General features: G+C 34.7%; 1 protein-coding gene across 7 annotated transcripts in view; it reads left to right on the top strand.

The window, feature by feature from the left end:
* Positions 1 to 22,287, top strand: part of PIGK (phosphatidylinositol glycan anchor biosynthesis class K) — a 170,823-nt gene that overhangs the window by 81,777 nt on the left and 66,759 nt on the right. For 4 of the 7 annotated variants that reach the window (XR_015254809.1, XM_086717324.1, XM_086717323.1 and 1 more), the window contains exon 10: positions 1,450 to 1,534. Coding sequence is in view for 6 of the 7 variants with exons in the window: in XM_086717324.1 (XP_086573450.1) it covers positions 1,450 to 1,534 (85 nt within the window). In the remaining variant the exon portion in view is untranslated. Of the gene's footprint in view, positions 1 to 1,449; positions 1,535 to 15,117; positions 15,283 to 22,287 lie in introns of those variants that run through there. The other 3 variants (XM_086717322.1, XM_086717325.1, XM_086717326.1) reach the window with 1 other exon arrangement.

Here is a 22,287-nt window from a genome sequence, read left to right as displayed (position 1 = left end):
AGGGAGAGAAAGAATCTTAAGCAAGCTCCACACACAGCACGGAGCTCAGTGGAGCTCGATCCCACAACCCTGGGATCATGAGTTGAGCCAAAATCAGGAGTTGGACGCACAACCAACTGAGCCACCAGGCATTCCTGAAACTACCCTGTAAACAATAATTCTCTGTTCTCTCCTACTTTGCCCCGGCAATCACCATTCTGCGTTTTGTCCCTATAATGCAATGTTTTAAGACAATTTTTTTTTATCATGAGTGAGTCTTCAAAATTCCCCCAAATTAATTACTTTTATACTTATTCTGCAAGGTATACAGATTTTTATCTAGTTACGAGGTTCTTTAAGCTCTTAAATCATAGGCAAAATTTTGTCCTTATTTATGTATCTGCCTATTTTTGGGGATAGGTTCCAGATTTCTCATCATCAGATTCCTTAATGGTAGCCCTAGACTAGTCTCTTTGATTATTTTTCAAGATAAATCAAGGTTAATTTTTAAAATTCAGTTTTTAAGTCGATAAGTTGCTATATAATTTATAGATAAAAATGGGTGAATACGTTTAGTTCCTTTTATTTTGAAATCTGATGATTTCCTATTTCAAAAAAGGGTCAATTTTTTAAAAACATTTTTTCTAATTCTCTTCACTTGGGGAGATTTTATTTTTATTTCTACTGTGCACTTTACTATTTTATACTATATTAGGTCTTATGTCAACTCTGCATCTCATCGTAAGTGGAGATATTAAAGAAAATATTTTTCAATATAAAATAACAGCCTCTCAGTTATTGTTGTCTTCATTTTATTCACATATTCATTCAGCAAACATTTATTGAGTATTGTAAGTAAACACTGGATATACAAGAAAGACTAAGACATGGTTTTTGTCTTCAGGGAGGTCAAAGTGTGGCTTAAACAGGCTTAAATAATTATCTTTGCAGGAAGAGTAAATAAAGGAGGGATTGGTGGTTGGTCCAAACAGGAAACAGAATGCAGAGCATCAGAGAGGTATGGAGCTAAGGCCCACTGGCAGGTGGCCAGTAGTTGGGGATGTGGTTGACAACAACAGACCGTTACCTAGAGGAGGAGTTGCTGGACATGGAGGTTGAATGTGTTCTGAGCCAGGTTTTGAAGTCCTTTAAATACCATATTAAAAAGCACACCCTATAAATGGGAAATTCTTAAATAGTTTTAAGTCTCAGAGTAAAAGACAGAATCCAAGAATATTAGATAATGTTAACTAATCTTATTACATTGTAATTAAATGCAATTTGAATGTATTTATGGTTACATCATTTAAAAATTATCACTAGGTGGTTTTTCATAGGTTTTCATAAATACTAGTTATTTCAGAAACATTATAGATTTTTAATAGTTTTCATATTTGGCATATTTAGATATTTGCCATATTTAAAAATAGTATTTACCTTAGTCGTGTGTTTTCTAACTCCTTTTTTCAGATATAAGAAAGAGTGGATGGATGAGGAACTAATGGAACCTCTGAAATATGCTGAACAACTTCCTGTAGCTCAGATAATACACCAGGTTTGCTTTCCATTTTATTCTTTTGAAAGAAACAAGATTTTTAATCTTTGAAAAGTAATTGTGTTTGTTAGGTTTTTCAGAATCAATGTGCTATAGCTGAAAGGCATTCCAGGCCATCTATCCCTATTTGGACTCCACCTATTACAGTTGAAAGTCTCATTCAAAGCACAATATTAAAAGGCTACTTGCTGTGTATAGTGGAATTCTTATATAAAATACAGGGTAAAATCAGAATTATCTTTTGTTCATTACTTAACAACAAGACTTAATTTCAGAAAACTTTCATTTGAACCATTGTGTATAGTTCTTGTTAGTGACAAGGAGAAAGAGCTGAAAAATTGTCATTTGGTGTAATTTTTTTGAGTAGCTAAAATAAGAAAACAGTCTTTCCTTACTTCCTTCACCCTACCCCATTATCAGCTCTTGTAAAGTGTAATTCTAAATGTCATGTGGGCAGGTTTTTTTTTTTTTATCCCCAATTATAATGACTCTATCATCCCTTCTGCATAACTATAATCTTAGAGAAGGCAGTGTGGTAGGTATTTAAACTAAGATTTTGTAGTGTGATTTTGATAGCATATGAAGTCTGGCTCTGCCCTGGACAGATCCTAATTTTAAATGGTCTGTTGACAAGAGACAAGAGGCATGGCCGTGAGAACTACCTGATTTTTCAGAATCTATAGATTAAAAGCCCTTAAAAATCGGAATATGTAAGAATTTTAGTGCCTGTTCATTATTATTATGAGCCTTTCCATATGTCTTTGTTAACCAAAAGAATTTTCACTTAGCTAATTTGGTTTGATTAGAAGAAGTACTGGTTTGAGCTTATTAAAAGAAATAGGCTTTTACTTTTAAATGATGACTATAGAGATCTTTTCATTGACATCAAAATTTAATATTAAATTCTATGAGATATTACAAAAAAAAAAAAACAAAACAGAAATTTGCTGCCTTGGGAAGCCTATCTGTGTTTGGTAATCAGGTCCAGTTTATATGTCAGGAATTCCCTAGTGTTGTCAGAGCTTAAATGACCTAACAGCCTGCAAATGTCACATTTAAAATTCTGTCTTCATGCCTGACTCTCAGCATAAATGAATTAAACAGCAGAGCAGGCAGCAAGTCAATATGTTCTTAACAGTAAGAGTGAGCAATGAAACAGTTTGTGGTTTGTTCAGAATAGGTAAATAGAATCTGCCCAGAGCAGTTCACCTGGAATAAAATCTGAAACAGGAAACAAGAATTAACCTTTAGGATGGTTGACCAGATGAAATGTCAGTCATATTTTTATAGCATGAATGAACCAGTAAACTATGCTTTATGTAACAGCTGCATTTTGCTATTATACACTGTATGAATTCAAAGATGAAAATTTCTTACCCTGGTGAAAATTTTTATTGTGATATTTTTGGCAATATAAGAAGTTATATTAACTTTAACACTGAATTATAAACATTAATATAGAGTACCTGAAGTTATAAAATTTAAATTTTGAAGAAATTTGCATGATAAGTTTTTTTTTTTTAATTTTTATTGAATAAGATTGTGTTCTCAAGGGGTAATCAGGAATGGACACTGTTAAACCAGGCTCTTATTTATTCTTCTTGTTATTTCCTTTTATTGACAGTACTACAATTGTAGGACTGTTACCATTATGTGTCCAAGCAATCTTTAAGAAATATATGAATTCTGTTGCTAGCAGTTCACTACAGGTGAATTATTTGAAAGCAGTTTCTTTCCTGTAAGAGAATAGTAATACATGTGATAATTAGGTTCACCCAGTCCCTCAAAAGCTTTTTAATCAGTACTATATCCAAATTATGGCGTAATTGTTGTATATGTGTAACCTCTACTGTTAACTCTTCTTATACGATAAGTAACTATTTTCCTCCAATCTTGAATCATGCTTAATTTATGCCTGTTTTGGAGCATGTACCATTTCTGTTTGAAATAACATGCTTTATTCACATGCCTTTCATCTCTTATTTGAGATCTCTTATTTCAGGACACTCTTGATTTCTTGACACTCCTTTCAGCATCTTACCTTGTGCCATGTATGCATTTACCTGAATCGCCAGATATGTATTTTTAATGGTTCACCGAGAGCGAGCAGCACCTCTTTTCCTTACTGCCAAGACATGAGAAGCCAGAGCCTCTCACTAGTAGCGTAGTTTAGAAGCTGTAGGAGAGGAGGAGCAGGGACAGGGACTGTAATATGAGGAGCAACGTGAGAAGTGGAAGAGAGAGTAATGGGTCTCAGTATTCTGAGTAATTTCTTGTGTACGTTACTTAAATAGCATTTTACAGTCAGGAGCTAAGTAAGATTCTCAGTGATGCCATTTTATACTGCCAAATAATTTCCATTTTTTAAGGGTCCTAGCAAATATAATAGTACATCTAGGTAACACAGAGATTCAAGTTATAAACAATAGAATTAATAAAAGAATCTGGTAAGATAGCCAGATATAAGTAAAACTGATAGCTTCTCTGTATTTACAGTAAGCACAAAGAATGGAAATGGAAAAAAATTTCTTTCACAACAGTGAGAAAGAACTATAAAATACTTAGGGGGTACCTGGGTGGCTAAATCGGTTAAGCATCTGACTTAGGCTCAGGTCATGATCTCATGGTTAGTGAGTTCGAGCCCAGCGTTGGTCTCTTTGCTGACAGCTCAGAGCCTGGAGCCTGCTTTGGATTCTGTGTCTCCTTCTCTCCGCCCTGCCCCTGCTCACGTTCTGTCTGTCCGTCTCTCTCTCTGAAAAATAAACATGAAAAAAAATTTTTATTTTTTATTTATTTTTTTTTTTAAAGTTTTTATTTATTTTTGGGACAGAGAGAGACAGAGCATGAACGGGGGAGGGGCAGAGAGAGAGGGAGACACACAATCGGAAACAGGCTCCAGGCTCTGAGCCATCAGCCCAGAGCCCGACGCGGGGCTCGAACCCACGGACCGCGAGATCGTGACCTGGCTGAAGTCGGACGCTCAACCGACTGCGCCACCCAGGCGCCCCGAAAAAAAAATTTTAAATAAAATTTAATTAAAATACTTAGGAATAAATTTAACAAGTAAAGCACAGGACCTGTATAATAAGAAATATAGAAACACACCATGCTTCATAAACAGAAAGGCATACCAGTACTTGGTGGGTGCAGGGAACTTAATGCCATAAAAGTAAAATTTCTTCCAAATTAGCAATCCTAATTAAAATGGAGGCAAAATGACTTTTTTAATGTTAAGAAAAAATTGACCACATAGTTCATGTGGAAGAACAAATGTCTAATAGTAGCTAAAAGGGAGATGGCCTTACCAGAACACAGCCACTTGAATTAGACACACATGGTATGGACAAAGGAATAGACAAATGGATTAGTGGAATACAATGGTGGAGTGGATCTCAAACTTCATTCATTACAATTCACAATAAGAAATGCATTTTACATGCATTATGACCCTTGATATATGTGTTTATATGTTTGTGTTAGAAATAAAAATTTCATGATATATTTACCCTCATTATATATGATGCATACTGATATTTTGTTTTTCTATTTTATATTTTTAAAAGTCCAAATAAAGCCTACTAAGTTGATTTTAAAAGCAGCAAGTGTCCTGACCTGTGATTTGAAAGATATTAAAATAGATAATCCAAAGAAAAAATTCATTTTATTTCATTATTTAATATATGATTAAGACAATATATCATTTCAGTAGAAAACTGCTTAAATTTCTAATTCATACTGTATATGATGTAAGTTTTCTATAGATTAAAGACTTAGAGTAAAATAAATAAAAATTTTAGAAGAAAATCTAGGCAACTGCATTTTAATCTGGAAGTAAAGTAGAATGTTTTAGTGAACACAAAACCCGAAAGATATGTTCAGCTCTATAAAAATAGAATATTGTGTACAACACAAAATACCACAACATTAAAGGACTAATGTTAGAATCAAGACAAAATGTTTACAAAGAAGACAAAAGTAAATTAGTTAATATCCAAAATATACACAAGACTCTTAGAAGTTTATAAAAGCAAACAAAACAACTCAGTAGACAAAAAAGACAAAAGAGATGAAAAGCAATTCAGAGAAAACAAACCTAAATTACCAATGGACGAAAGGAAAGAGTCTCAAACTCAGTAAGGAAGTGTGCATTACAAAGTCAGTGAAACGATTTTATGTCCTTCAAATTGGCAAAAATTAAAAAGACACTTTAGAAAAACAGTTTGACAGTTCCTCAAAAGGTTTAAATGTAGAGTTACCATATGACCTGGTGATTCCAACCTAGGTATATAAAAACATACATCCACACAAAAACTTATACAGCAGCATTATTCATAATAGCCAATAATTTGTGGAAACAGCCCAAATGTTCATCAACTGATAAATGGATAAGTAAAATAAGTGTTTCCATACATGGAATATTATTCAATGATAAAAGGGAATGAAGTACTGATATATGCTACAACATGGATGAACCTTGAAAGCAGTATGTTAAGTAAATGAAGCCAGTCATAGAAGACCATATATTGTATGGTGTCATTTGTATGAAATGTCAAGAATAGGTTAATTTATATAGAGAGAAAGTAGATTAGTGGTTGCCTAGGACTGGAATTGAGGTAGGGAAATGGGGACTCACTTCTGAATGGGTACGGGTTTCATTTTTTGGAGTGACAAAGTTGTTCTAAACTTAGTGGTAATCATTGCAAAGCTCTGTGAATATACTAAAACTGTTGAATTGTACATGTTAAAAGTACAAATTTTACATTGTCTGAATTGTATCTCAATTAAGGTATTTTAAAAATTAAAAACGTCCATTTCTGGCAGAGACGCTAGGAAAAACGTATGTGTATACCTTGTTGCTAGATACTGAAATCATTTCTTTTTATAAGGTCATCTTGTAACATCTCTTCACATTAAATATATACAGTATACCCTTCAACCTAATAGTTCCACTCATGACAATGTAGCCTGTACTACTAATATATAAATAAAAGTACTAGCATATAAGAATCTCAGTACAGCAACATTTATATCAGCCTTGCATGTGGCCACAACATACTGGAAACAATGTGAATGTTCCTCAGCAGAGTTGATACAGTGTGTATGATTTTTAGAAGCCACAGTTTGGTAAAGCAAATATATATTTTTTCCATATTTTCTGATAATTGGATGTATTTTCATATCAACTGACCTCTTTCCTTTCCTCTTGGCTATTGATAGAAAGTTTAATCTAGTCATTCACACCCTGGATTTACTCCTTCTTCCACTCCTTCTTGGGATGATGAAATCACAGTTTAGGTAATAGGGACTAGTTGATATAGCTTCATGGCGCTGAGAGATTCAAAGTGTACCGACTGACGTATACTGTTACATTGTGTTGTTTGGGTGTGGCGTCACTCCCTCTGGTAATCACTGAGGTGGTTGGTGTGCACAGCACATCTGTTAATCCTTCCTAAGGATTGTGCATGGTTGCAGAGTGCTAACAATGGTAGAGGAAGAGATCTGAATTGACAGTGGGAAAGACCAGCTCCTTATTTGTTGTCATTCCTTTTCTATCTTTTTAACCCTCTTCCCAACTTTCTTTCTCTTCTTTCTTGCCCCTGTTTCCTTCTGAGTCCTGTAAGCTAAAGTTACATACATTCTTTGCAAATGTTGGTGAAGTTTGTTAGTATTTTCATTGGACAGTGCATTAAATGCAGCATCTGATACATAGTAGACACTGGACAAGTATGGTGACTATTGATTATTGAATTTAAGGGTCTTGACATGCTAAGAAGCTAAATGAGTTAAGGGATCTCCAAAGGTCACTAAGAGGTAGCTTGTTGGCAGACCTATTTATGATTTTCAGGTTCCTTTCATAGCCAACAATGGTGGTATTGATTAAACATGTCTGAGTACATATGTAGATTGTAAGATTCATTGTATTAATAATTTAGGCATTCTAGTGTCCTACAACAAAATTTTAAAAGTACAAATCATAGGAAAATATAAATTGCAGGGGTGGCTCAGTGGCTCAGTTGGTTATGCGTCTGATCTCAGTTTTGGCTCAGGTCATGATCCCACAGTTTCATGAGTTAGAGCCTCACATCTGGCTCTGTGTTGGCATCAAGGAGCCTTCTTGGGATTCTCTCTCCCACTCTCTCTGTCCCTCCCCTGCTCACTCTGCCTAACAAAAAAAAAAAAAAAAAAAAAAGAGAGAGAGAGAGAGAGAAAACGTATAAATTGCAATTACTGATATAAGGGGCATTACTATATAGGAAACTACAACTAATCCTTTTAAGGATTTATGAAGTTTGTTCGGACTTAAAAATATTATGAAGAAATAGAAAAACACACACAAAGAAAGTAGTTTGGTTAACCTTGTATGCTTATATTGATAATTTCTCTTTAAAGGTGATTATTTTTCTCTTAATTTGTTTACTAGGAAAGCAGGTATAGAACTATGTTACTGAGACAGATATGGAGAGAAATGGATTATTTTCCCATATAAATTATTTTATATTTATGTCACTAATGTTAATTTTAAAGTTGAACCACTTCAAAAATCGCCTAAATTTAAGATTAAGATTGAAATAGGGGCACCTGGGTGGCCCAGTCGGTTAAGTGGCTGACTCTTGATTTCAGCTCAGGTCATATGATCTCACATTTCGTGAGTTTGAGCCCCACACTGGGCTCTGTGCTGATAGTGCGGAGCCTGCCTGGGATTCTCTCTCTGTTACTCCCCAACTTTCATGTACGCTCTCCCTCTCAGAATAAATAAATAAGCAAAAAAAAAAAAAAAAAAGATTTGAAATATATGACTATGCTATGGTACATTCATTTCACTTTAGTTTGCAAAGGTAAGTTGAATTACCACCACGTGGAGTTGAGTGAATGATAAAATAATGACAACTAGGGATTTAAAAAAATAATCAGAAAAAAAAATTAAAATTAAAATTAAAAAAGAATAATCAGACACAAAGTCTTTCCAAAAGAGAAATTTGTATGTAGTTAGGAATGTATATTAGCATAGTCTCAAATACAGATGTTACTTAAGGTTGCTTAGAAGTAAAATATTTTAGAAATGTAGTGAAAAATGAAAAGGTCAGTAATGAATGAATATGTGTAATTTAACTAATTATAACACTTTTTTTTTAGTCTCATCTAGTTAGGCATGTGTTTTATTTTTTAAGATTGTGTGTCGAGAATCAATTTTAGTTAGCCCTGGCAGATATTAAAATATCTAGGCCTATACTGTTTAGATATACAGAATGACACTATTGCAAAAATGTAGGTGAGTCTTATGCATAGAATAAATAGTTCACCTAGCTATCTTAGAAACCTCAGTCTGTATCGAGATTATACAAATGGTAAAGGTCCCATCATAGACCAGTGGGAAATTAAAGAACTATTTAATAAATGATGCTAGAACAGTACAAAAGTATTTGGGGGGGCGTTAGATTCTTGCTTTATAACACATGGAAGAAGCAAATTCTAATCAGATTATAGATCAATACAAAAAATGGAAAATACCAAAATAATGAAAAAGTATACTGGTAAATATTTGTAGGTAAGGACTTTCTAAGCATGGAACATTATGAAAGAAAATTGACATATTTGACTTTGTAAAATGTAAAAGTTGTGTGCATCAAAGTGAAAAGGCAAATCTCAAGGTAGAAAAATATTTTCCTTACACAATTAACATCTTTAAATACCACTTTTACAACGTGATAAGGAAAAACACCTAGCACTTCAGTAGAAAAGGAGCAAAGAACTTACATAGACATGCCTCAACGTTGAAATAAAAATGGCTAACAAACTGACGAAAACTTGTTAATATTCATTAGTAATCTAAGAATTGTTCATTTCAACCATAAAGTACCACTTCAAATAATTTCTTATGGGGTGCCTGGGTGGCTCAGTCAGTGGTCCAACTTCGGCTCAGGTCATGATCTCACGGTTCGTGAGTCGAGCCCCACATCCGGCTCTGTGCTGACAGCTCAGAGCCTGGAGCCTGCTTCAGATTCGGTGCCTCCCTCTCGCTCTGCCCCACCCCTGCTCATGCTCTCTCTCTCTCTCTGTCTCTCTCTCTCAAAAATACAGTAAATATTTTAAATTTTTTTCTTTAATTTCTTATATTAGCAAAGACATGAAAAGTAGTAATAGTAATGACAAAGCACACGCGCTACTAGAGAGGAGTGTACATTGGCACAAATCATGAAAAATGTAGTAATTTGTACTAAAATTTATAAATATGTTTATGAGCTATGTTTAAAGAACATGGCCAGTTGAGTGTATATGTTTATTCTCCTTCCTGAAAAATCCTGATAAAAGTGACAGTAAAGACATAAAATATATAAACTCCAAAAGACAAAGAAAATGTAAGAGGAGAGAATAGCACACAAGAAGTAGTAAAAATTGGAAGAGGAAATAGAGTTGAACAAATGGTAACCAACTTAGCAGAATGGAAGAGCTGAGCCCTACTTCCATCATGGGGGAGACCTGTAAGAGCAAGCCAGTTTGTACTGTAGAACCGTGGGAAAGCGGGCACCAGGCATATCAAAGGTTGGGTGCAAAAAGGAACTGCCAAAGTCCTCCTCCTCTTTAGTTCCCAGAACACTGGCATTTATGCGTATATACTATCAGGTAGAAGGTGGATAATTTCTGCCTGAATATACTAGTCTAATAGAGAATGTACATTTTGACATTTGCAGGATCCCAGTTTAATAGCCAAGTCCCACTGGTTTATCCCACTGGTAGGCCCAGTGGTTGATAAGTGCTGCTGATGCATGATTGGTGTTTTATTTTTTCACTCTAACTATGAATATACAACTAAGAATTATCAGACTTTTAAAGAATATCCTTATTTTGAAAGACAAAAATCAAAATAAGCAAACGGAAAAGAAAATTTAATCACCACCACCACCACTTTAGAAAAAAATGAGAAGACATTTTATTTATGAAACAGGATACTATATAGAAAAGGAATATTCGGAAAACAAAGAAGAGCTCTTGGAAATTAAAACTATGAGAGTAGGGGCACCTGGGTGGCTCAGTTGGTTGAGCATCTGACTCTTGATTTTGGCTCAGGTTTTGATCTCACATTTGTGAACCCTGCATTTGGCTCTGCACTAGGTGTGGAGCATGCTTAACATTCTCTCTCCACCTACCACTTGTGTGCGCGCTCTCTCTCTCTCTCTCTCTCATCTTAAAAGCAAAAACAAGAACAAAAACAAAACCAACTGTGAGAGTAGAAATAAAAATTTCAACAGAAAGTTTTGAGGGCAAAATTGAGGAAATCTCTCAAAAGGTAGGATAAAGAGACAAAAGGAAAAGTGAAGAAAAAGGGTAAGAAAATTGGAGGAATAACTGTTGGCATACAATTCTATGAGTCTCTCATATTTCTGCACATCTAGTGAGCAAAGACACTTAGAAAGCTTTTTTTTTTTTTAATTTTTTTTTTTTAACATTTATTTATTTTTGAGACAGAGAGAGACAGAGCATGAACGGGGAGGGTCAGAGAGAGAGGGAGACACAGAATCTGAAACAGGCTCCAGGCTCTGAGCGGTCAGCACAGAGCCCGACGCGGGGCTCAAACTCACGGACCGTGAGATCATGACCTGAGCCGAAGTTGACACTTAACCGACTGAGCCACCCAGGCGCCCCAGAAACTTTTTGTTCTAGACTATCTTGTCAAAGGTGTTTGTATAATGAACAGTCTTGGAAGACAAATAGTGACTGTCTCAGGAGCAAAGGGCAGATTTGTTTACTCTACAGTAAAATAAGGATAAGATCTCCCTCTAGGGCAAAGTTTGGTCAGATGTGTTGAAGCTTCTTATAAAAAATTTAGAATTTTCAAATCTGAGGATTTCCTAATCTGTTACATAAACTTATTATGTGCATAGCATCTGCCTAGGCCTGCAACTGCGTTGTCCCCCATGGGACTTGGGAGGCAAGGAGAACTGGCAGAAACATGAAGAAGCTCATGCTGCCATGAGTAATAAAGTCCTTTATCTCTGACCCAAGAGTCTCATGTCTTCTGCCAGTATCCATGAAACTCTTCTAGGCCCACCTGTTACCATGGAAGCAGGGTAAAATTTCATACCCTTTATGGTTTTAGACAATAATTAGTAAAATCCAATGTCTGACTAATAAAAGTACTAGAAAAACAGGACAGAAAAAATAGAGGGGAGGATATATTAAGAAATAATAGAAGAAAACTTTTCCAGAACTCAGTGTTTTACCAAGTGATCAATACTGTGAAACAAACAGACCTCATTCCAAGGAACATCATTTTGAAATTTCAAAACAGTAAAAAACAAAAAGGAGTAAACAGAGTAAAACAGTAAAAAACAAAACTTCCAGAATGGGAGGTGGGAAAAGGCCGTGATCAAAAGAACAATAATCAGTGTCATCATCACACTTCTCAATAGCAACGCTTACAACAAGAAAGCAGTGGAGTGATATCTTCAAATTATATGAGAAAATATTTCCAATTCAAGATTCTATTCATTGCTAAGTTATCCCTTCAGATACCATGGTATAGGAAAGATAGTCAAAGTTTCAAAAAAATTTTTTTTTCATCCTTTCTCAAGAAGTTACTGGATGATTTATTGAATGAAGGGATAAGCCAAAAAACCTGAAAACATACCATCCAAGACACAAGAGATTGACTCATCAACATGAGATAGTCGTAAAACTCCCAGATTAATGATGGTGAAAGGAAATCTCTGGTGACAGCCATATAGAATAGAAGCCATATTCTTTAAATTACAGACTATTCAATTGTATGTCTCAGGAAAACTTGCAGAAAAAGAGTATGAACTAGAGCAGGATGGTGTAGTGCTCCAAGATGATTGGCCGTGGGACCAGTAGAGTGATGATAAAATATCTGATGTGTTTAACCATACTAAGAGAAGGTTTAGTAATATCTTAAGAGTATAAGCTACACAGAAAATTAAGCCAACAGGGAGTTGAAGTAACTATTAACTTCAGGGGGAAAAAATTGTATATAAAAAAGATCAGAATGTATTTTTTTTGGCTCAACTCAAACAATAGTTGCATAGTTATAATAATGCAACAGTTGACACTTTTACCAGAAATTTTAACATAAAGATATAGGGAAGATAGGAAGAAGAGAACTGGTGGGGGAAGGGAAGAATAGGGAGCATGATGATGTCAAGGAACAGATTTATCTTGCATAGGAAATCAGGAGATACAATGTGTAGGATTGTAAAACAAAATAGTGATATAAGCATATTTTCTAGAAATATTAGAGATAAATACCAGAAGAAGCTCTTAGATAGCTACCTAAGATAACTGCTTAATCTACTTAGATAACTCTAACATGATTAATTCTGAGGCAGGAGAATTGAAGGTGAAGTAGCAATGGAATTGTTATTTTTTGTTATGAAGCCCATGCTAGTTGTTAGCTTCTAGAACAATGTTTAGGCAATACTTCCCTAAATATAGAAAGTTACTAAAAAGAAAAATTAAATTAAAAACAAAGAAAAGTCAATGGAATCCTAAGTAGTTTCTTTGAAAAGATAAAATTGCTAATAGCTAGCCTGAACAAGAAAATAGAGAAGAAGTACCAAATCAAGAATTAAAGAGGGAACATCACTACAACCCCTTTAGAAATAAAAAAGATAGGGGTGCCTAGGTGGCTCAGTCGGTTGAGCATCCAACTCTTGATTTTGCCTCAGGTCATGATCCCAGAGTCATGGGATCAAGCCCCACATTGGGCTCCACGCTGAGCGTGATTCTCTGTCTCTCTGCCCCCCTACCCTGCTCGCACTGTCTCTATAAAAGAAGGAAAAGCAAACCAAACAAGCAAGAAAGGGAGTAATCAAAAAGATTATAAGTAAACTTTATGAAGATCTTTATCCCAGCAAATTAGTTGATTACAGTGAAATGGACGAATTCCTAGAAAAAATACAAATATTAAAAAGTGACCCAAAAAGAAACAGAAAAGCTGAATAGACCTTTATCAAGTCAAGTAAGAGAATTTGTAAATTAAAATCTTATCACAAAGAAAAGTCTAGACCCTGATGGTGTCAGTGGTGAATTCTATCAAACATTTACATAAGAAATAATACACAATCTCAGAAAATTGAGGAGAGGGGAATGCTTCCCATTTCATTTTATGAGGCCAGTATACCCAGATATCAAAGACCTCACAAGAGAAGAAAACCACAGATCATGAAGGATATCCCTCATGAACATAGACACAAAAACTGTAACAAAGTATTAGCACAGAAACAGGAGACAACTTGTATAACAAGATCAAGCAACTAGTCTATGGTAAAGCCAGTATTTAAACCTGGAGATTCTAGCACGGGAGCTTGTATTCTTATGTACACTTGACTACATTGTGCTATGAAAGTAACAAAGATATGGTGTGAATGCAGTAAATGCTGACTAATTTAAACCTCCAATGAGTCTGTTCTTGGTCCTAATGATTATTGTCCCCTTTTGTGAAATTAAATTTATCTTATATTTCAACCTGTTTCTATATTAGACAAGTTGTGTGTGTGTGTGTGTGTGTATGTATGTATATGTGTATATATATGTGTGTGTGTGTGTGTGTGTGTGTGTGTATATATATATATACACATATATATGTGTGTATATGTGTGTGTGTGTGTGTGTGTGTGTGTATACATACATGCATAATTTAAACATTTTGATTAGAGACCTTTCAGTAGATGCTTTCCTGGGATTTAGATATTTAAGATATGGGAGAGATTCAATTCTGGGACACAACAACATGAAACACTTTTATCTTCTTCATTATTTCAAGACCCTCCATCTAAGGCAAAGGTTCTGTGCAAACAAAGGTCCAAACCCATGTATGTTTTTAAAAACTTCAACTTACTCAAATGTTATGTATCAGTGAATACTTTGCTTTAACAGAGGTATATTACCCACTGTTCCCTGCCCCCCACTGTGTTCTTGTCCACATTCCAGGGTTTCTCTGGGTCCCCCTATTTCAATTATAAGGCTTCTTGCATTCCTTTCATATTTTTAAAGATTAGTAGATTGCAAGATCTCTGTTTGTTAATACATCTCTGCACAGTATACATGATGATGGTACATTTTAACCTTACTGGTCTCTTTCATTCAGACAGCTGCTCAAAAAATTACTGTAGAGCTCTGTATCCATTAAAGGTTAAGTTTACTAGAGGCGAAGTACTGGAGAGTGGCCTGTCAGGTCCTAGGTTTTTTTTGCTTTTTTGTTCTTTAATTTTAATTTTTTTTCTTTTTAGAAAGAGAGCGAGACAGACAGAGAAACAGTACGAGTGGGAGAGGGGCAGAGAGGGAGACACAGAATCTGAAGCAGGCTCCAGGCTCTGAGCTATAAGCACAGAGCCCAATGTGGGGCTCAAACTCATGAACCATGAGATAGTGACCTGAGTTGAAGTCGGATGCTTAACTGACTGAGCCAGCCAGGCACCCCTGGTAGATCCTAGTTTAAAACTTAGAAGGTTATCTTGCAAATGTTTCATCTGTGCTTTGTTAATTACTTTTTAATCCTAGATAAAATTTTTTCCAGTATAACCAGTCTGTATAGTGTCCTGGTATGTCCATTGTTTCTCATTATGCAGGACTGGTCTGGGCATCACAGTATATTTGGCATTCCTGGTGCTTCCAAGCACTTCTCAGTTATTATGATACCAAGCAACACTCTTACCTTTTCTGAACAGTCTCCCCTCTCACGGAGGGCAAGACCTCAGGTTGAGGACCACTGCAGGTAATTATTTGCAGTGTATGCCCATAGAACGTTTATTTGTCTCATGTCATCTCTTAATCTTACACTTGTGATATTTCAAAATATGTGTAATTAGAATCTCTGCTCACTTTTCTAAATTCTGAGATGTCTTGGACTCTGAAATTCTAGCTTCTGTCACGACATGACATGGAGTTGGATCATTTTTCAGTTCTGTCCTCATTTATGATAACTCTTCTTCATTGTGTTTTACTGTAGCTATTTTGGCATTTTAATGTTTTTCTATTCCAATAATACCTACCTCATTATAGGTAAACTTTACTAAAGGTTGACTGAAATGTCTATCAAATAGAAAATCTGGCACTTTTTTAGAAATGTGCCTATTGAATTATCGAGATCTGGAAACTCATGAAAAGGTTGCTGACTCCTTATCGCTCTCACTGCCTAGGGACTGGCTAACATTGCTTTAAAATCTTACAGAGCTTTCCCTAATCATTGCAAATTTAAAACGGAAGTCTAATGGAAAATAATATACTGTTCATTTATTTTTATTCAAATTATAAGGCAAGTAATAAAAATTAAACTACTTGAAGGTCATATGCTGTTCTTTTAATATCAACTGGGATATGATTTTAAATTCATATAAATTAACCTCTGCTATCATATTATAACTTACGACAGTCACTTCCAAAATGTCACTTTTCAAGGGAGAAATGAAATAGTAAAGCTGTTTGAAAATAGTGATCAATATTTCAATACTGATACTTTACCAACTTTACGTAAGGTTGAAAACTTTTGTGCATTTATAAACTTGTCACCATAGTTTCTGATATATTAAATGTCTATATTAGAAATGAAAAATATGAGGGGCACCTGGCTGGCTCAGTCACAGGAGCATGTGACTCTTGATCTCAGGGTCATGAGTTTGAGCCCCACGTTGGGTGTAGAGGTTACTTAAATAAATAAGTATTAAAAAAAAGGAATTAAAAAATGTGAGCTTCATTAGTCAGTAAGTACTCCAAAGTAAAAAACCAGATACCATTTTTCACCAAATTTGTAAAAATTTTTAAAATGAGAATAGTTGATATTGGTGAGGAGGCAGTGCAATGGGCATGCTCATAAATTGCAGATGGGAATGTTAGTTAATATAGCCTTTGTGGACAATAGTTTGTTAGTGTATGTATTTATAAATAATAATAGCAATTCTACCTCTAGGATTTTATTCCAGAAGAAGGAATTAGATTAGGACAGATTTATGTTTAAAGCTGTTACTTTTGCTACAGCAATTCTTAGGAAACAACGTAATGTAATAGACTGAACTAGAATTGAATCCAAGCTCCACCATTTAATAACTGCCCAGTCTTGGGCAGGTCTTTTAATCGTTCTTTTGCAAATCATCCTTTGAAATATGATGATACTGATGACAATGACAACAATAACAACAGTGAAGACAACAGACAACTTCATGTGGATAAAATTGCTGCTGAATATGTCTAGTTAGGTCCCTGTCCTATTTTCCATGGCATACATCTCAAGTATTTGCTAGTCTTTATGCCTCTACCTCATTCTGTCCCCTTTAATGTTAAGCTTATGACTTAGCATCCAAAGTCTGGAGAAAAATGAGGTCATTAGGCAAAAACATTGTTAGTATACCTTTCCTATACCTTCAGACTCATTTGTGTCTTCATGAGTCTTTATCTTTTCTGTCCATCTCAAAGGAGGAAGTGTGTGAATTGTATCAGGGATACCTTGCTTACACAATCAGGAACCTCGTTCCATCGGCTATACCTCTCTCTCTTGTCTTTACAGTCTCCACTATTGACCTAGGTGTTTTAAGTCCTTAAAACAGTCTTCCTCAGTTCAGCTTTCCCTTCAAGCTTTACTTTTTTCTCCTTTCTCTCTTGTTGATGTTTTAAAAGTAAACTAGCTCTCAACAATATAAAAACAATCAATCCAGTTAAAAAATAAACAAAGGACTTGAATAGACATTTCTCCAAAGATGATATACAGGTGACCAATATGCACATGAAAAGGTGCTCAGCATCACTAATCAATGGGAAAATAAAGTTAGAACCACAATGAGATACTTCTTCATACCCATTAGGATGGCTGTTTGAAATGAAATGACCTATAATGGTCAAATTCAGACACAGAAAATAGAATGACGGTTGTCACTAGACGCTAAGCGAGGAAAGACTGGTGTTGTTTAATGGGTAAAGAGTTTCAGTTTGGGAAGATGAAAAAGTTCTGGAGTTGGATGGTGGTGATGGCTGTACAACAGTATGAAGGTACTTAGTGCCACTGAACTCTACACCTAAAATGGATAAATTGGTAAACTTTATGTTATGTTTAGTTTATCACAATAAAAAAAAATAAACTAGCTCTCTTCATTTCCTTATTCCCCTTTCTTTTTCAAGATACGTTATTGTACTGCTGGTACTTCAGCAGCTGCTCTATAACTCTTCTTGGAAAGTTTACTAAAATTCCTTAATTTTCACATCCTCCTCATCTTTGATTTCTTTGTGGTATTCACCTCTGTTAATTAATCTCTCTGAAACCTTTTTTCTTTGCCCTTGGACCATCACTGTATGGTGATTTTCCTCCAGTGTCTCTGATTGCATCCTTTGAAAATCTGTTGCTGATCCCTTCCTAGATCTGTCTCTAGGATTCTGTCACTTTTACAAATTCCTACTGGACATGAACTCCCTACTGTTTTATCTACCATAATGGTTTTCAAATATTCATATGCCAGTGATCCCCCGAATAACCTCATCTCCTTCTTGAGTTGCAGAACAGTCTCTTATTGTCTGTATGACAGCTCCACCTAGATCTTCAACACATTGTTGAACAGAATTCACCCTTTCCTAAAGGGCTCTTCTATTATGTTTTATATCTCGATGCCACTGTATCTGCAGTAGTGTTGCTTCAGAAATCTTGGGCTTTTTTTTCTCTCTCTCTCTCTCTGTCTCTCCCCCCTCCTTCTCTTTCGTCTTCTCTTCCTCCTTCTCTCTCTCTCTTTATCCCTTCTTCTCCCTCTCACAACATTCGTATATATTGGTTTTTATTCCTATTTATTCTATACCTTAAATATCTCTTAAATTCTTCTGCTTCTTTTCATATTTGTTGTGCACCTGCAAGTAGGTGCAAAACATATTTTACAGTTAATCGTAATTATCATCAGAAAATAGTACCGTTGAAAAAGTTATCACTCCCATTTTATGCACAGACAAACTGAGGCTCAGAACAGTAACTTGCCTAAGATCTTCCATCGCGTAAGTGACAGAACCAGAATTTGGATGTAGGTCTGTTTGACTTCAAAAACCATCCTCTTAACCCGTATGCTATAGTACCTCCTATGAACATTGTAAAGTTCTTACAAAGGAACTTTGTCCCCAGGGAATGAGATGAATGAGATGTCAATAGATGTAATGCTTGTTTTGGTTAGTTGAAACCATATTTTGGAAGAACTAAATATCAATAGTTCAATATTCAGCACATGAATATCTACTTATTTTAGAAATTGGCCTTCACAATTCTGTTCCGGATTTCCTTCTCCACCCCAGTTGTCCTTGGCTCCTCAATGAGGGCTTGAAACAGGGTAAAAATCTGAAAGGATGTGAGTACAAGAAGTGACAGGAGAAGGTGCTAAAGGTTAGTTTTACTCACTTAAAATTTACCTATAGTTGACTCACTCGAATCAAGAGGAAAGTCTGTCTTACGTGGTCACCTGATCTGAGGGGCCACCTGCTCTGAAGGATTAATTCTGATAGTTCACCAATATTAAGAATTTAATAGCCTTTTGTGACCTATCCTGATCATCTAACAACGACTTATAAGAAGCTTTTCAAAAACATCTTTTCCGATTTCCATAAAACTGATGATAAAAAGGACATTTGGAATATAATTCATTCACTGTTTGCCTGTACTAATGCTTTAACTGTTCCCCACCACTGAGGGTGGTCTAACAGAGTGGTTTGTTCAAAGTTGTAAGAAAAATGAGTGTCAAAGAGCCCTGATAATCTCGAGTTTTTATGAGTGGACCTTGAGTACTTGAGAATTTTCTACGCACGACTAAAATAAACGATCAGTAATTAAAAACAAATACACATTTCTTTCACAGGTCAGAGTATTTAGAAAGCAAATGTCCCTAATGAATGTTAGACATTTGACCCTTTGTATTGCTTTCAATATTAAGAACTTGATAATAATTAACTTTATTTCCTTCTAGTACAGCTTTATCATCTTAGTTACTAAGACAAAAGGCTTTTAGAATACTCTTTGGTGTTTCTTCATAGAAATTATAAAATTTAAATTTTTCTTTTAAAATGTTTTGCATACATAGTGAAGACTTGTTAAAATATGTTTACAGTGAATTTTCATTGAATTGAGATACCATGATATAATCGTAATGGCAGTTCTCAATTGAGTTTTTGTCTTTTAAAATTTATTGTAATTTTGTACATGTGCCAAATATAAAGAATGTTTTCATTTTCCATATTCCATTGTATCAAACTGTATCACATGGCTTCTGAGGTACTCATAGATTTTCTATTTGTCTTAAGGATTAAGTGCAGATCGTAATATTAGGGGCATAAGTGTGCTTTGATAGAGAATTGTTGGTGAATGAATAAATACTGACTTTCTGGGCGTTGAGGCAAACAGTAGTAGAAGTGATGTCACCCATTTCCTGCCCCAGGAAATGGAAAAGTAATGTACTCCTTGGCTAGTTCCTTAGCCATATATTTGTACCAACTTTTAAGATAAAGGATCTATATAAAGAAGAAAAAGTACATTATACAACAAAGAAAGTAGGACCAGATCACTCATGGCTGATGCATCCTGTGCTTCTAATAGGAAGGTTATAATTTACAGTGCAATATAAGGTAAGTTAACATTTTAGTTTTTAAGAAAGTCCGGGAAATACATTGTTGCTTGTACTAGTTGCTGTCATTGTTATATGCCTATCCTAATGAACTTGATAGCAGTTAAACCCAGGGATCCACCAAAAGCAGTACTAGAAGTAACATAGAACAAAAAGAAAATGAAACCCAAGAGGATCTCTTCCTTAAAGATTTAGAAACTGGCTGTTTGACTATAGACATGCTGAGATCCAGTACCTTTCAGCTTCATGATACACCCTTGGCAGCAGTTAGACGCCGACTAGCAACAGATCGAAATAATGTTAAGTAAGAGTTATTTAATCTGTCATCTAAATTGACCTGAAATCACCTTAATGTGCTTCCCGATAGGAGTTTAGATTATCATTCACTTTAAAACTGATATATGAATGCCAGAAAAGTCATGTTTTATATTAAAGGGATCCATATCTTTAGTTACAGATTTTTAACATTCAGGATTAACTTCCATTTCACTGTACCAGTCATGTTTGGTGGGTAATTAGTGTAGTATATTTCAATTATAGCTTTTGATAACCAGATTAGCATACATTCCTTTCAAAGATTTTTACTTTGATCTACATTCAGGTGTATGTATCAGTACCTGATCGGTATTTAATTGTTTGATTTTGACTGTGTTATCTTTTTTATTTACCAGTTCTATCTCCAAGGTTATTAATACTTTGTGAAAACAGTAATACCCATGTTACCTAATTTTGATCAAGAGATTTCTAGTTTAAAATATGCCAATAGGAGCACCTGGGTGGCTCAATTGATTATGTGTCTAACTTCAGCTCAGGTCATGATCTCACGGTTTTGTGAATTCAAGCCCCACGTCAGGCTCTGTGCTGACAGCTCAGCCTGGAGCCTGCTTCAGATTCTGTATTTCCCTCTCTCTCTCTCTCTGCCCCTCCCCTGATCATGCTCTGTCTCTCTCTCTTAAAAATAAACATTAAAAAAAATTTTGTAAAAAAAAAAATGCCAATAGACATCTTGATCTTGTGGAATAAACATGTTTACTTTTAGGTAGTGTTATTAAATCTATAACATTGCTAGAGAGATATATAATAATTATAAACAGTTATGTTAGACACTAATTAAAATTTTTATTCTGGTAAATAGCTCTGTTTACTATACCTGAAATTGTTTAAGTCTGTGATAGAGTAGATTTAACTGATACTTTAACAACTTATTTTTAAGAGTTTTCAGACTTCTTATATTAATTCTTTCCTTGGCACATCTCAGTTGGCTATTTCTGCCAACAATAAAATAAATTAATGATTATAATAGACTATAAATCTTAGCTTGCTGTTTTCAACCAGTATAGAAGTAGAAAAGGGCTGTTTGAGAGTATTGTCATTGATGAAACCATATAGAGGGACTTTATCCATGGGAAAGATCATTACAAGCAAAGTATGGGAAAAACAATTTTAAGACTTGTTTTTGTTATACAAATACATTAAACAATTTTATAATGACTATCATGACTAAAAGTGACTACTTTTTTTAAATATCCTTTCTCAAACTTTAGATAATTTGTTTTAAAAGAAAGTTTAAAGTCTTTTTAGGAATAAGCACAGGTTTTGCAAAAAATTAACTGAAATTAATTTTTTTTCTTTGAAGAATGACTGCACTTAAGCACAGAGGAGGCTTCCTAATTTGTTCTTTAAACTATATATTTCAAAAGAGAAGATGTCGATGCTCAGACCTTAACACTTAAAAGCATTTTGATGATTCTCTTGGGAGACTCACATTTAAAAAGTTATAAAAATACTGCCTAAAAACAAGGAGTTGGACTTTAATTTTTTCTTAAGAAAGTAACAAAAGCCTGTTATCTTATTTTTTTCTTAACTATTTACCCATTTAGAAATAGTTATACAACTGGAAGCAAGCATTATTGATTATTGGTATATTAGTGGGGTTTTTGCTTTTTTTTTTTTTTTGTATAGCATAAAATATAATTTAAGTGTACTTTTTGGATTTTCAGGTGAAGTAAGTTGTAATAGGTCATAATGTAATAAGTCATTGACATTTTTCACATCAGAGAAAATTTTCCTGATGGTTTGAAATCATAAAATAATGTAAGAGTATACTGATTTCCCACTGTTTTCACAGAATCATATTACCTCAGTGTCAAAAGATGTGACTCTTAA

This window comes from Puma concolor, chromosome C1 (genome assembly GCF_028749965.1).
Source record: "Puma concolor isolate L17-30 chromosome C1, mPumCon1.1.hap2, whole genome shotgun sequence".
Taxonomy (NCBI): Eukaryota; Metazoa; Chordata; class Mammalia; order Carnivora; family Felidae; genus Puma; species Puma concolor.
Note: the sequence above shows the minus strand (reverse complement) of the source record. Positions and strands in the feature narration are given on the sequence as shown.